General features: G+C 37.6%; 1 protein-coding gene across 12 annotated transcripts in view; it reads left to right on the top strand.

Annotated features, from left to right (window-relative positions):
- CRYZL1 (crystallin zeta like 1) overlaps nt 1-16,037 on the top strand; it is a 36,098-nt gene that overhangs the window by 17,233 nt on the left and 2,828 nt on the right. For all 12 annotated transcript variants that reach the window (XM_072806832.1, XM_072806835.1, XM_072806838.1 and 9 more), the window contains 5 exons: nt 8,114-8,247; nt 9,479-9,590; nt 12,765-12,863; nt 14,023-14,144; nt 14,989-15,094. In XM_072806832.1, coding sequence (XP_072662933.1) covers nt 8,114-8,247; nt 9,479-9,590; nt 12,765-12,863; nt 14,023-14,144; nt 14,989-15,094 — 573 coding nt within the window. The remainder of the gene's footprint in view (nt 1-8,113; nt 8,248-9,478; nt 9,591-12,764; nt 12,864-14,022; nt 14,145-14,988; nt 15,095-16,037) is intronic.

The following is a 16,037-nucleotide window of genomic DNA, read 5'->3' as shown; positions in this document are numbered from 1 at the left end:
GCAAAAACAGTATAGTTACCTGTAAAAAAGCCAGTGGTGGTCCTCAATTTTCAAACTGCCTAATATTGAAATAGCTTTGGAGTAGAGACTTTCATAGCATGGTATTTGAAAGTGAGCTTTATCTTTCAAAGGAAGACACATACTTGGCTCCATATCTAGGTTTAATATACACAGGCCTCAGATTTCCAGAAAAAATGACTTTTAAAACTAATTTTTTAAAAAGATTTTATTTATTTATTCATGAGAGACACACAGAGAGAGAGGCAGAGACATAGGCAGAGGGAGAAGCAGGCTCCATGAAGGGAGCCTGACATGAGACTCGATCCCGGGACTCCAGGATCATGCCCTGGGCCAAAGGCAGGCGCTAAACCACTGAGCCACCCAGGGATCCCCAAAATTAATTTTTTTAAGTGAACTATCCCCAACATAGTGCTTGAACTCATTACCCCAAGAGCAAGAGCTGCATGCTTTCTTTAATTTTTTTAAAAAAAGAAGGTAAGGTAACTGTTAAAAAAACAAAAAAGGGCCCATTCTTTCTTCTGAGATTTGGCATGATTTATACACATTTCCATCATGTATTTACCAATTGTTTTTTAATAACAGCTTCATTGAGATATAATTTACATACCATAAAATTAACCTTTGTAAACCAGTCATTTTTAGTTTTTTTTTTTTAAGATTTTATTTATTTTTTTTTTATATGTGAATGCGTGTGTTTATTTTTTTTTCTTTTTTTTTTCTTTTTTCTTTTTTATTTATTTATTTTTTTTATTGGTGTTCAATTTACTAACATACAGAATAACACCCAGTGCCCGTCACCCATTCACTCCCACCCCCCGCCCTCCTCCCCTTCTACCACCCCTAGTTCGTTTCCCAGAGTTAGCAGTCTTTACGTTCTGTCTCCCTTTCTGATATTTCCCACACATTTCTTCTCCCTTCCCTTATTTTCCCTTTCACTATTATTTATATTCCCCAAATGAATGAGAACATATAATGTTTGTCCTTCTCCGACTGACTTACTTCACTCAGCATAATACCCTCCAGTTCCATCCACGTTGAAGCAAATGGTGGGTATTTGTCATTTCTAATAGCTGAGTAATATTCCATTGTATACATAAACCACATCTTCTTTATCCATTCATCTTTCGTTGGACACCGAGGCTCCTTCCACAGTTTGGCTATCGTGGCCATTGCTGCTAGAAACATCGGGGTGCAGGTGTCCCGGCGTTTCATTGCATTTGTATCTTTGGGGTAAATCCCCAACAGTGCAATTGCTGGGTCGTAGGGCAGGTCTATTTTTAACTCTTTGAGGAACCTCCACACAGTTTTCCAGAGTGGCTGCACCAGTTCACATTCCCACCAACAGTGTAAGAGGGTTCCCTTTTCTCCGCATCCTCTCCAACATTTGTTGTTTCCTGCCTTGTTAATTTTCCCCATTCTCACTGGTGTGAGGTGGTATCTCATTGTAGTTTTGATTTGTATTTCCCTGATGGCAAGTGATGCAGAGCATTTTCTCACATGCATGTTGGCCATGTCTATGTCTTCCTCTGTGAGATTTCTGTTCATGTCTTTTGCCCATTTCATGATTGGATTGTTTGTTTCTTTGGTGTTGAGTTTAATAAGTTCTTTATAGATCTTGGAAGATTTTATTTATTTATTCATAGAGACACACAGAGAGAGAGAGAGAGAGAGAGAGGGAGGCAGAGATACAGGCAGAGGGAGAAGCAGGGAAGCAGGCTCCATGCAGGGAACCCAGCGCGGGACTCGATCCCGGGTCTCCAGGATCATGCCCTGAGTCGAAGGCAGACACTCAACCGCTGAGCCACCCAAGTGTCCCAGTCATTTTTAGTATATTGACAAAGTCGATCAACCCTTATTACTAATTTTAGAATACTTTATCACTCCAAAAGAATCTCCATTCCCATTGGCAGTTATTCTCCATTTTCCTTCCACAGCTTCTCAGAACCACGAATATACTTTTTCTTTCTATTGATTTGCTTATTTCGGACATTTCATATACATTAATCTTGCAATATGTGGTCTTTTGTAATTGTCTTAATTCATTTTTCATGAAGTTCATGTTTTCAAAGTTCACGCATTGTGTGGCATCTATCCATATTTAATTCTTTTCAGTGGTTGAATAAAATACTCCATTGTATGAGTATACCACATTTTGTTATATCCATTCATCTATGATTGGATATCGAGATTGTTTCTACTTTTTTTGGCTATTATGCATAATGCTGATCTGAACATTTATGTAATAAATTTTTGTGTGGATATATGTTTTTATTTCTCTTGGGTATATACCTAGGAATAGAATTATTGAATCATATAACAACTCTACATTTAACATTTTGAGAAACTGAGAAACCATTTTCAAAATAGCAGCAACATTTTATAATTCAACTAACAATGAAACAGCATCACAGTTGCTCCTCATCCTCACTACTGCTTATTATTTTCTGCCTTTTTAATTTTAAGCATCCTAGAAGTGAAATCTTGTTGTTGTTTTCATTTTATTTCCCCAATGACTAATGATGTTGAAAATTTTTCATGCTTATTGGACATTTGTATATCTTATTTGGTGAAATACCTGTTCAGATCCTGTGCCCACTTTTTAAATTGTGTTATTCTTTTTATTGGTGAGTTGTAAGAGTTCCTTATATATTCTAGATATCTAGCTGCTTGTCAGATAAATTGATTATAAATATTTTCTCCCATTCTAAAGGTTGCCATTTCATTTTCTTATGACATCCTTTAAAGCACAATATTTAAAATATTGAGTGGGTTTCAGGTTCTTCATATTTTCTTTTGTCCATTGTGCTTTTATTATTATTTCTAAGAACTCGTTGCCAAAGATAATTTTACAAACATTTACACCTATGATTTCTCCTAAGAATTTTATATATTTAACTCTTATGTTTACTTCTGTGATCCATTTTGAGTTAATTTTTTTACATGGTATGAAATAAATGTTCTTTTTTTTACATGTAGATATCTAGTGTCCCAGAATCATTTGTTGAAAAGACTCTTCTATACCTACTGAATTGTCTTGACACTCTTGTTCAAATCTTCTTTTTTTTAAAGATTTCATTTATTCATGAGAGTCATAAAGAGAGGCAGAGACATAGGCAGAGGGAGAAGCAGGCTCCTCACAGAAAGCCCAATCCAGGACTCGATCCCTGGACTGGGATGACGCCCTAAGCTGAAGGCAGATGCTCATCTGTTGAGCCATCCAGGCATCCCACTCTTGTTCAAAATTAATTGACCATATATAGGTTTATATCTGGACTCAATCCTATTTAACTGATCTATATATCCATTTTTACGCCAGTCAAATTGCTTTGATTACAGTAGCTTTGGAATAAATTTTTTTCTTTTTTTAAATTTAAATTCAGTTAATTAACATATAATGTATTATTAGTTTCAGAAGAAGAGTTCAGTGATTCATCAGTCTTATACAATACCCAGTGCTCATTACATAATAAGCCCTCCTTAATGTCCATTACCCAGTTACCCCATCCCCCACCTCCCTCTAGTGACCCTCAATTTGTTTCCTATGATTAAGCGTCTCTTATGGTTTGTCTCCCTCTCTGATTTCATCTCATTTTATTTTTCCCTCCCTTCCTCTATGATCCTGTTTTGTTAAATTCCACATGAGTGAAATCATATAATTGTCTTTCTCTGATTGACTTATATCACTTATCACTTAGCATAATACCCTCTAGTTCCATCCACATTGTTGCAAATGGCAAGATTTCAGTCCTTCTGATGGCCGAGTAGTATTCCAGTGTGTGTGTGTGTGTGTGTGTGTGTGTGTGTGTGTGTGTGTAGATATATCTATATCTATATATATGTTTTCTTTATCCATTTATCTGTCAATGGATATCTGGCCTCTTTCCATAGTTTGGCTATTGTCTACATTGTTGCTATAAACATTAGGGTGCAGGTGCTCCTTCGGATCACTACATTTGTATCTTAGTGGTAAATACCTATAAAGAGCTTAGCAAACTCAACACCCAAAGAGCAAATAATCCAATGAAGAAATGAGCCAAAGACATGAACAGACATTTCTCCAAAGAAGACATACAAATGGCCAACAGACACATAAAAAAATGTTCGATGTCACTCAGCATCAGGCAAGTACAAATTAAAACTACAATGAGCTACCACCTCACACCAGTCAGAATGGCTAAAATTAACAAGTCAGGAAATGACAGATGATGGCAAGGATGCAGAGAAAGGGAAAGCCGCTTAACACTTTTGGTGGGAATGCAAGCTGGTGCAGCCACTCTGGAAAATAGTATAGAGGTTCCTCAGAAAATTGAAAAGAGAGCTATCCGACAACCGGGCAAAAAGGGCCCATTTTTCTAGGTGTTGCCAAATACTGGAGATTCGTAAAATGGACCAGAAAGAGAAAAGCAAATTGGAACATCAGTTTCCTAGCTATAAAGCTTAAACTAAGACAAGCAAACCACACAAATGACCTTTTATTTTCCTATGAATCAGGAGGATTGTAGTCCAAAAATCCATTATCACATATAAAGAAAATAATTCCAGATATTCCTTGAGGAAAAAAATACAGTAAAATGTTTCTTTAAGAGAGGAACTTTAAGGGATCCCTGGGTGGCGCAGCGGTTTGGCGCCTGCCTTTGGCCTAGGGCACAATCCTGGAGACCCAGGATCGATTCCCACGTCGGGCTCCCGGTGCATGGAGCCTGCTTCTCTCTGCCTGTGTCTCTGCCTCTCTTTCTCTCTCTGTGACTATCATAAATAAATAAAAATTTAAAAAAAAAAAAAAAAAGAGAGGAACTTTAAGAATGGCCACTTACTGTGACTGCTTGCCTTTGGACAAGACACTGGGCACATTCACCAAACTGGATAGCCTCTAAATTCTGTTGGTGCTCCGACATTTTGTAAAAGATGAAGTAATTTCAGTATGTTCCCTGGAGTTTTGCGGAAGGAAATATTCAGTTTAGCACAACTCTATTTCAGTTTCTGTTAATTCTTTAGTAATTTTTTTATAATGAAAGTTGAATACTCAGTCACCTTCAGATAAGTCTGTTCTTTCCCAAACTGAAGAATTAGGTTCCAAACAACTTCCCCAAAAATGTCTTACTAATCCTGCTACAGAAAACTAAAAATAAAGTTAAGAAGTTGATTGAATCTTCCAGTTCTTTTGTGCTTTCAACTCTTAAGCCATTTATGTCAAGCATAAAAATAATTTTTTCATTCAAAATTTAGTACACATTTTCAGCATTATTTTTTTGGACCTAAGGTAGAAAGAATTGAAATTATAATTCTTGGGTTTGATATTGCTGTTATTATACCTCCCTGATTCTTCTATTTATATTTTTAGTTTTTCATAACATAATAAATACTTGTGGACCACCTAACACAAAAGCAAGGATCTCAACATTAAACCACATTACCATGCAATGTTAGAGCCCTTGCTATCTAAATATAGTTTATTACTGTTAGCTTTTTTTTTTTTTTAAAGGACTACAAGTTTGGTTTGATTGTTTTGGGGTTCTTTTAAAGATTTATTTATTTTAATGAGACAGAGGGAAGGGGCAGAGGGAAAGAGAAAATCCTGAAGGACTCTGCTGAACACAGAGCCTAATGTGGGGCTCAGTCTTGCAACCCCAAAATCATGACCTGAGCTGAAACCAAGAATTGGATGCTTAACTGATTATGCCACCCAGGCACCCCTACATGTTTGATTTCTTAATGAATATAGGCAGTCCCAATTCTTATAATGGAGGATATTCCTGCAACAATATAAGTAAACTAGAAATGCCTGGGTGGCTCAGTTGGTTAAGCATCTACCTTTGGTACAAGTGGTGATTCCAGAGTCCTGGCATTGAGCCCCACATAGGGCTCCCTGCTCAGCAGGGAATCTGCTTCTCCCTTTCCTTCTGCTGCTCTCCCTGCTTGTGCTCTATGTGTGTGTCAAATAAGTTAAAATCTTTAAAAACAACAACAACAACAATATAAGTAAACTGTAGGTACCTTGAGTGTGCTCTGTTAGAGTAGGTGTGCTTTAGAGTCAGACATTCGAATTTCTTAGCTGTGTGGCCCCAGACAAATTAATTACCCTGAACCTCACCTTATAATCAAGAAAATTAGGAGGATAGGTATTTTAAAGAGTTTGGTAAAGAATAAAGTACCATGCGTGAGTGATATCACCTGGTGCTCTATTTTAATGCCTTGCTGGTCTGAACATTTTCAGCACATACGTGCGGGTATTCTGTCCTCTAGATGGCACTAGTTGATATGTGCAATGCTGAGTGGCCTGTGCTACACCATCTCAACTTTAGAGGGAAAACATTTGAAAGAGTAGACTACAGAAGTGTTAGAAAGTTGATTTTAGGTAAAATGAGAGAGGATAGCTTTTAACTGAAAAAAATCACATTCATTGTACAAAATAAAAACCTAAAAACTAAATAATTTAATTTATTAAGGAAGAGCTTAATGATCAGATCATATAGAGCTCTTTATATTAGGAGTTTGCATTTTGTCTCAAGTACAGTAGAAAGCCATTGATGAACTGAGCTAACATCAAGAGTCAGTCAATCAACTGAGACACCCAGGTGCCCCACCACTGAACTTTAAACAGAGAAGTGTTAGCATGTTATGTATGCTTTTAAAGATCATTCTGGGGGCGCCTGGGTGGCTCAGTCAATTAGGTGTCCAACTCTTGATCTCAACTCAGGTCTTCATTTCAGGTCGTAAGTTCAAGCCCCAGGAAAAGAAAGTTCATTCTGACACTTCTGTTTTCCAAAACACTATTAGGGATATTGAAGAGAGAAGACATAAAGTTGAAAATAATACTTAGAACATGTAAACAAGCAGTTCATTTAGAATATGTTTTTAACTTCCTGTAAATCAATAAGTAAAAGATAATACAACAAAGAAATTGATAAAACAGTTTCACAAAAGGAATTCCAGATGGCCAGCAAACACAGAAAAGCGTTCGGAAAAACAAGTTAAAATCACAGTAAGAAACCCTTTACACACCCGTATGATTGGTAAGAATGTATACTAGTGCCAGGGGTTGACAAGGATGTTTACAGTGATAGGAGCTCCATTACCCAGCTATATGGGAGAATGAATTCAGACAGCCACTTCAGTAGTATGTAGTAAAGCAAAGGTGGTATTCCTGTGAGGTGGGATTTCCATCCTTGAGTACTGTCTTAGAAAAAACCCACATGACAGCATAATGCCATCTTTTATATGAGAGCATTCTTAGCAGCATGGTTTAAAACTGCCACAAACTGAAAACAACACAAATCGTCCTCTACTAGAGTTGTATCACGAAATGAATGTTTTCACATAGTGGAAAGCCATAAAACACCAGAAAAAGGAAAGCACTGCAGCCACATTTACAAAAATGGTTATGGCTTTAAAACAATGTTGAGAGGGGGATCCCTGGTGGCGCAGCGGTTTGGCGCCTGCCTTTGGCCCAGGGCGTGATCCTGGAGACCCGGGATCGAATCCCACATCGGGCTCCCGGTGCATGGAGCCTGCTTCTCCCTCTGCCTGTGTCTCTGCCTCTCTCTCTCTCTCTCTGTAACTATCATAAATAAATAAAAATTTAAAAAAAAAAAACAATGTTGAGAGGGAAAGAGGAAGATAGAAAAGAGTTCATATGATGCCACTGAGATAAAGTTCAAAAAGAGGCAAAACTAAATGACATTGTTCAGAAATGCATACTTGGGCCATAAACTATGAAGGTGAACAAGACTGAGGTAGCGACCTCTGGTGGGAAAGACAAGGCTGTGGGTTGTGCGTTTTCTCTCTCTCAACCAAGATTGGTGCTTACCAATCTTGGTATTTATCCACCCATCTATACTTACGTCCCATGTACTTTTCTGCATGTGTTTTATTTCACAATATAATATTTTAAAAATGCACACACACACTGACTCCTATGCTAAGAGTGCATTACATGTGGGCAAGAATGGAACTGGGGAAACCAAAATATCGGCAAAAGAGAAAGGAGTAGTGCCTTGGACCAGGGCCACAGTGGGGCTGAGAAGAGATAGATCCAGGAGTCAGGACTAATGGAATTTGCTAACTGATTGCTTCCTCTTGTTCTTTGTGACAGTTCACAAACCAGAAAAAGTTACATGGACAGAAGCTGCTGGAACCATTCGGGATGGAGTACGAGCCTATACAGCTCTGCATTATCTTTCTCATCTCTCTCCTGGAAAATCAGTGCTGATAATGGATGGAGCCAGTGTAGGTGCTAATAATTCTGCTAAGAAACAGATCAAAAGCTACTAAACTTAGGAAGTAGGCCATCCATTTGCTAATATAATTCTCTGCTGATAGCTTATTCACTGCTCATTTTGTTAAAATAGGCAGCTTTGACTAATAGGAGATTAAAGTTAGACTTAAGGATGTTTAGTTTATTATTTTGAATCTGCTAGTACATTAAAAAAGCAGACAAGCCATGTCTTTATGCCTGTTTTACAGAGCCTGAAATGGCTCATGAAATCTTTGAAGCCATGCCCCAAAACTCCCTACTAATTTTGTATATGCCTCACACTTACACTTGTGTCGATAAGGTGTTGTATTTCTAGATGTGTCACACAAGATAAAAAATGCGCTCCTGTCAATATATTACACGTATCAACAAAAAAATAGTTCAAGACACTAAAAATACAGAAAAATAGATTATAATCTAAAAAGGTCACAAAACTTGGGGTGAATTTTTATCATTTTTTATGTGGCTGTTGAAAATGCTTTTATCCCTTGCTTTTCTGTGCAAAAAAGGCAGAACTGTCTTCAGCATTGGCTTCAACCTGATGCCTAGCATCAGGGTAGTAGTGTTTCCTTGAGCTCACCCCTCAGGTCAGCAAAAGGATGGAGCTTTTGAGAGTTCTTTGATCTTTAAAGAGAGATAGATGGACCCATGCATGTACTGTGAAATTAGCTTAGAACATCATGCTGACAAGGCCCTTAAAAGCCCATTTTTCTCTTCCTGGGGCCAAGTTTCTGAATGCAGCCCTCCATCTTGAAATTATGTGCAATGACGAGAATGGGTGAGAGCATATGCATGTATACCTTTTCTGCCACCCCTTCTGAAAAAGAAAGTCAAATGTCTCAACCTTGTCCATATTTCTATTTCTTTTTCTGTCATAATATTCAAAAATATACTAAAGTAGCACTAAGCTGGGGATCCCTGGGTGGCACAGCGGTTTGGCGCCTGCCTTTGGCCCAGGGCACGATCCTGGAGACCCGGGATCAAATCCCACGTCGGGCTCCCGGTGCATGGAGCCTGCTTCTCCCTCTGTCTGTGTCTCTGCCTCTTTCTCCCTCTATGTCTATCATGAATAAATAAATAAAATCTTAAAAAAAACAAAAGTAGCACTAAGCTATTAGACTTTATTAAACGGCCTATGAAACAAGTTAGATATGGTCTCTGCCTTATATCTGTAAGCCCATTTTGTATTTTTTCCCCATACAGGCACTTGGTATGATAGCTATTCAGTTAGCACACCATAGAGGAGCCAAAGTGATTTCAACAGCAGGCAGCCTTGAAGACAAGCAATGCCTTGAAAGACTTAGGCCTTCTATAGGTGAGTACTATTACTCAACACAGACTCTGCAACAGAAAATTTTGAAGAGATATCATCTTATAGACTAAACTCATAAAGTACAAAATCCCAACCATAGCAACTTTTTTCTAGGTGTGTTTCCTGAAGCAGGGGAAACAAAAGCAAAAATAAACTATTAGGACTACATCAAAATAAGAAGTTTCTGCGCAATGAAGGAAACAAAACTAAAAGACAACCTACTGAATGGGAGGAAATATTTGCAAATGACTTCTCTGATAAAGGGTTAGTATCCAAAATACATAAAGAATTCATACAACTCATCGCTCAGAAAACAAATAATCCAATTAAAAATGCATAGAAGACATGAACAGATATTTCTCCAAAGAAGAAATACAGATGGCCGACAAATGAAAAGATGCTCAGCATCACTCATCGTCAGGGAAATGCAAATCGAAACCACAATGAGATGGCTAAAATAAAAAACACAAGAAGCCACAAGTGTTGGAGAGGATGTGGTGCATGCCACTATTGAAAACAGTATGGGGGTTCCTCAAAAAGCTAAAAATGGAACTACCTTGTGATTCAGTAATCGCACTACTGGGTATTTAACCCCAAAATATAAAACACTAATTCAAAGGGATACATGCACCCCTTTGTTTATTGCAGCATCAATATTTAGAAAAGCTAAATAATGGAAGCAGCCCAAATGTCCATTGACTGATGAATGGATAAAAATGATATGAAATATATGTCTCATATATACATAGGAATATTATTCAGCCATTAAAAGATGAAATCTTGCCATTTGCAACAACATGGATGGAGCTAAAGAGTATAATGCTAAGCAAAATGAGCTAGTCAGAAAGAAATACCATTCAATTTCACTGGTGGGATTTAAGAAACAAAACAAGTGCACAAAGGAAAAAAAAAAAAGAGAAACAAACCAAGAAACAGACTCTTAATTATAGAGAAGAAACTGATGGTCACGAGAGGAGAGGTGGGTGAGGATTAAGAGGACACTTATCTTTTTTTTTTTTTTTTTTAATTTTATTTATTTACTCATGAAAGACATAGAGAGGCAGAGACATAGGCAGAGAGAAGCAGGCTCCCTGCAGGAAGCCCAATGTGAGACTCGATCCCAGACCCTAGGATCAGATCACAACCTGAGCTGAAGGCAGACGCTCAACCACTGAGCCACCCAGGCATTCCAAGAGGACACTTATCTTGACAAGCCCTGAGTAATGTATAGAACTGCTGAATCACTATATTGTACACTTGAGACTAATAGAACACTGTTAGCTCTACTGGAATTAAAAAAAAAATAATAATTAAAAAATGCTCAACAAAAAAATGAAAAGATTGAACCTGTCCAAATAATACAAATGGAAAGGATAAAGAAAATAGACTGAAAAAATGACCAAGGAGAGAAAAATGAGGAATGGAGAAACTAACAGAGACAAGAGGCTGAGCCAGAGTGTGAGGGGCAGGCAGGAAGGGGAGTAAGGTTCATTGAGTGTTAATGTGAATAATCTATCCTGACATCGTCAACAGCCCCGTCAGTGAACCAGGGCGCAGCATCTACAGGATTTAACCAGTGTGTCCAAGGAGCTACAACTAGATTGGAGTGGGATTTAAATCCAGGCCTATCCAACCTTAAAGCCCTCCTTACTTCCATTGTTACCTTCTGCCTCTGGCAGAGATAACCAAGACATGGAAGAAAGGTTAAGACAGGGACTGGAGAAAGGAGGAAAAACAGGAAAAGTTTGGAAATGGACTTGAGGGTTGGAGGGCAGACCATGAACTGTATTGTTGAATGGAGAGGCTTCTTCCTGCCCTTCAGAGGTACTTCAGTCCCTTCCCAAATGTCTTCCCTAGGCCTGCCCCCGGCCCCCACCTCTTAGATCACTGTCGTTCTACACCGCCTACCTGAGCTTCCATCTGAGCCATGCTGTGAGGAATTCTCTTTTACAAGAAGGTACTAAAAGTTATGAAAAGGAATTATAAACATGTCTTCATTTTGACAGTTCAAATACTGAGGTTTTTTTTTTTTTTTTTTTTTTTTTAAGATTTTACTTATTTATTCATGAGAGACAGGCAGAGACACAGGCAGAGGGAGGAACAGGTTCCCCCGGGGAGTCTGATGCTGGACTCCATCCCAGGATCCCAAGATCACGCCCTAAACCAAAAGCAGACACTAAACCACTGAGCCACCCAGAAATCCCTAGATTTTTTTTTAATCTCATTGGCTTGTTCTATTGATATAATACTCTAAAACTAGTCTAGTTTTCACTAGCTGATCAAAATAACCATTTTTTTCCCCTTAATCTCCAGGATTTTTCTTCATTTTAGAGAGCAAGTGGGGAAGGCAGGGGGTGGTGGATTTCCATGACTGAAAAGGGATAATAGAGAAGTATTATATCACACAAATACTGTTTTTACTTTTTAGCTCTAAATTCTATTAAACCTGAACATAAGAAATTGCCTAATCTTTCAGTTTATGCCTCAATATGTATTTATCTCTGTGGTTTACAGATTCTCTGTTCTATTTAGCAATAAGGTACAGTCCTCTTTTAGTAGGCCAGCCTTGGAACACATCATCCACAAAATATTAAGTATTTTTTTATTTTTATTTATTCATTCATGAGAGACACAGAGAGGCAGAGATATAGGCAGAGGGAGAAGCAGGCTCCCTGCTGGGAACCCGATGCGGGACTCGATCCCGGGACCCTGGGATCACAACCTGAGCCGAAGGCACACTCAACCACTGAGCCACCCAGGTGCCCCAATATTTTTTTTTTTTTAAAGATTTTATTTATTCATGAGAGACACAGAACGAGAGGCAGAGACACAGGCAGAGGGAGAAGCAGGCTCCATGTAGGGAGGCCGACGTGGGACTTGATCCCGGGTCTCCAGGATCACGCCCTGGGCCGAAGGCGGCGCCAAACCACTGAGCCACCTGGGCTGCCCCAGGTGCCCCAATATGAAGTATTTTAATTTTATTGAATATACCAGTCCCTTCCTTTAAATTAATCCTTACCACTGTTGGGTCAGAAAAGATAAAATAAAATTTGGATCCAGTAATTGAACCACTCCATACATTTCAGAGAAGAAATATTTGCTTTTGCTTTTTCTCTGATTTCTTTGTACTCATCACATAGAGAACAATAAAATTGCCTGACTTCCTGTCCTTTACAGCCCGAGTCATCGACGTTTCTAGTGGGAAAGCCCATGTTGCTGAAAGCTGTTTAGAGGAAACAGGTGGCCTGGGAGTAGATATTGTCCTAGATGCTGGAGGTAGGTACTTTACTAGATCAATAGTCTGTGTCATTTTTGTAGTGTGATGGATGCATCTCAAAAAAAAATTAATATATAACCAGGTAATAATTAACATTTATTAAATTGATGTCATGTTTTGTTTTTAACATTTCTATTTAAACTGGAGCTTCTTGAATCCCATTGTAAATACTGTCTGGAAGAGAGAGCATGCTTACCTTTAAAATACAGGCATTGGAGTTTAAATGTTTCTACGGAAATGAACATCATCTATTCTCAGGGGTTCCCAGATGATACACATTAGTTCAGCTCTCAGCCAGATACTTAGTTGTGCTGTGTCTGTCTGTCCTCTATTGGATGGCTGACTTCTGCAATCTCTATTTGGAAAAAAGCATTTTTTTTTTACCTTCCTTGACCTTTTGTTATTTAACCAGTATCTATTTAACACCTAATCTGTACACACTTAGGTAGGGCCATTGCACAGAAAACATAGGATTCACAAGCCTGCAAAGGGAGGCTTCATACTTTGTTAAGATTTATCTTCTGTGATGAGAATCCTAGGAATACAACTGTGACCATTTTAACATGTTTCTTTTTAACCAGTTATTTTCAGGACTTGAAATTAACTCAGAAAAATCACTTCTTGGCCTTTTGGCTAAGATCAAGTGTGAAATTAACTCAGAAAAATCTTTCAGTGTAAGTGACTGTGTAGGTCACTAACTTTTCAAATACACATTTCAATAGTTATGTCAATGTGTGACTATCTTGAGTCTGTGGGTTCCTTAATCAGAAGTCAACTTTTCCCAAAGAATTAGTCAATGATATGATTAAAACTATCAATCTTAGTTATGTATTATGTTGTTGCCTTGCCTGGTTCTAAAATGAAAATAAACTTTTTGTCTTTTGTTATTTCACTTGTAATTGAATCTAGAGTAAATTTTATGACCAGTTTTAATGCAAAAAGTTTAAGGTGTCTGAATACATTGTTACTTTCTTTCTAAGAAGAATGCTTCCTCATTCCTAACATTAAAAAGTAAAAGCAAAGAGGACTCAAAAAAAAAAAAAAAAAAAGGTAAAGAGGACTAATTTGAAGAATAAAGAATAAATTTTTACCCGATTACTATAAAATATATTTCTTGTCTCTCTCTCTCTTTCTTTTTTTAAACTATTCCCTTGTAAGTGAGATTATATAGTAAAGATGATGAACCAGCTGTAAAATTACACCTACTACCTCATAAACATGATATCATCACACTTCTTGGTGTTGGAGGCCATTGGGTAACAACAGAAGAAAACCTGCAGGTATTATCAGAAACAATAAACCATTACTATTACACTGACAGGATGTAATTAACAAAGAATAATGCCTAAGTCTTTTGAAGCAAGATGTGAAGAAATGATAAATTCTGAATTATACCTATTTCTAATGAAATGTAGCTTTCTTTTTTACTTTAGATACATGGTGGCCAAAATGTAGAAATAGTGCCATTCAACTTTTATTTAGTGGTTTGGAAGAAGTGACTTCTGAATTTTTTATTAGTATTTCTAGTAAGATTTTCTTTTCTCATAGTAACAAACATTGTTGGCATATACTTGGCAAAATATTTCTACAAAATTACAACAATTCCCCATTCACGTTGGAATTTACTACAAATGTGTGTATATACATTACTCCCAAAGTTATATTTTTCAACAGTATTCAAGTTTTCTTATCATGGCTGATATGTAGATAACATAACTCTCATATATCAATTGCCACTGATTTTCTTACATCCTCATGAAGATAACTGGTAAGTAACAGGTAAAAATCTCACTCTGTCTCATACACGCATGCACATGCACACACACGTGTTCACACACAGGCACACGCTCATACAACATATACACACACATGCATGCACACAAACTACCACTCCATCACCTCTACATAGGTCTTGCATCTGACCTTGCTCTTTTCATCGTTTTGGAACAATGAATTAGAAAAGAAACCATTGCATTTTGCATATTGTTATTAAAGTTTGTATGCTGTTTGTGTGCTGTTTGTGATTTGGGTATTTGCATAGAAGTTTTTCTGGCTCAAGATATCAGTCATCTGTCTGCTACTAAACTCACAGTCATTGATGAGTTTTTGTATGTTCTATCCAAGTTGGATCCTCCAGATAGCCATTGCCTTTTCCTCAAAGGAGCAACGGTGGCTTTCCTTAATGACGAAGTTTGGAATTTGTCAAATGTGCAACAGGGAAAATATCTTTATATCCTTTTTTATCTACTGACTTGAGTTTATGGCTTGAGATTTACCATGTACTCTCATTAAGTTCTTTAACAATGATGATTGATAATAATAATAATAATAATAATAATAATAATAGCTAACTTTCATTGAGCATTCCAAACAGTGTTCCAAAGGCTTTGTAAGTATTAACTTATTTAAGCATTAAAATGGCCCTGTGAGGTGTAAGTACTATCATTATCCCTGTCTCACAGAAAGATTAATACGTGTCCCAGGATGCAACTAGAAAGGGGCAGGACAAGAATCACCCAGGCAGTCATACTGGGTTCTGAATGGAAGAGAAACCACAAGATACAAGGCATTGTGAAAATTACACATCACTGTGAAAGACTGCATCCTTTTCTTTTTTTTTTTTTTTAATTTTTATTTATTTATGATAGTCACAGAGAGAGAGAGAGGCAGAGACATAGGCAGAGGGAGAAGCAGGCTCCATGCACCGGGAGCCCGACGTGGGATTCCATCCCGGGTCTCCAGGATCGTGCCCTGGGCCAAAGGCAGGCGCTAAACCGCTGCGCCACCCAGGGATCCCAAGGCTGCATCCTTAATCTAAGCTATGATGGTGCTATTACATAAGACATTTCAGAATGCTCATCTGCATTAGAGAGCTTGTGGGGTGTTTTAGGATTAACAGTGCTAGAAAATCTTCATCAAATGAAAATGGGTTTGTTTGTTTTTTAAATGGAATTAATTCTAAGAAAAATCTGGTGAATGAAGCCAAATCATTCCAGTTTTGGTAAAAGCAATGAAATCTTCTCTTGAGAATGTGAAAGCAGTTCCAAAAGAATGATCCAAACCTCTTTAGAACAGGGTCAAACCTATGAATAAAACTTTTTTTTTCTAAGATAACTGTCTTAAAGGCAACTGTACTTGGTAAAAATTGTATTGGATGAAACATAAGTTCTTAT

The sequence above is a fragment of the Canis lupus genome, chromosome 30 (assembly GCF_048164855.1).
Source record: "Canis lupus baileyi chromosome 30, mCanLup2.hap1, whole genome shotgun sequence".
NCBI lineage: Eukaryota > Metazoa > Chordata > Mammalia > Carnivora > Canidae > Canis > Canis lupus.
Note: the sequence above shows the minus strand (reverse complement) of the source record. Positions and strands in the feature narration are given on the sequence as shown.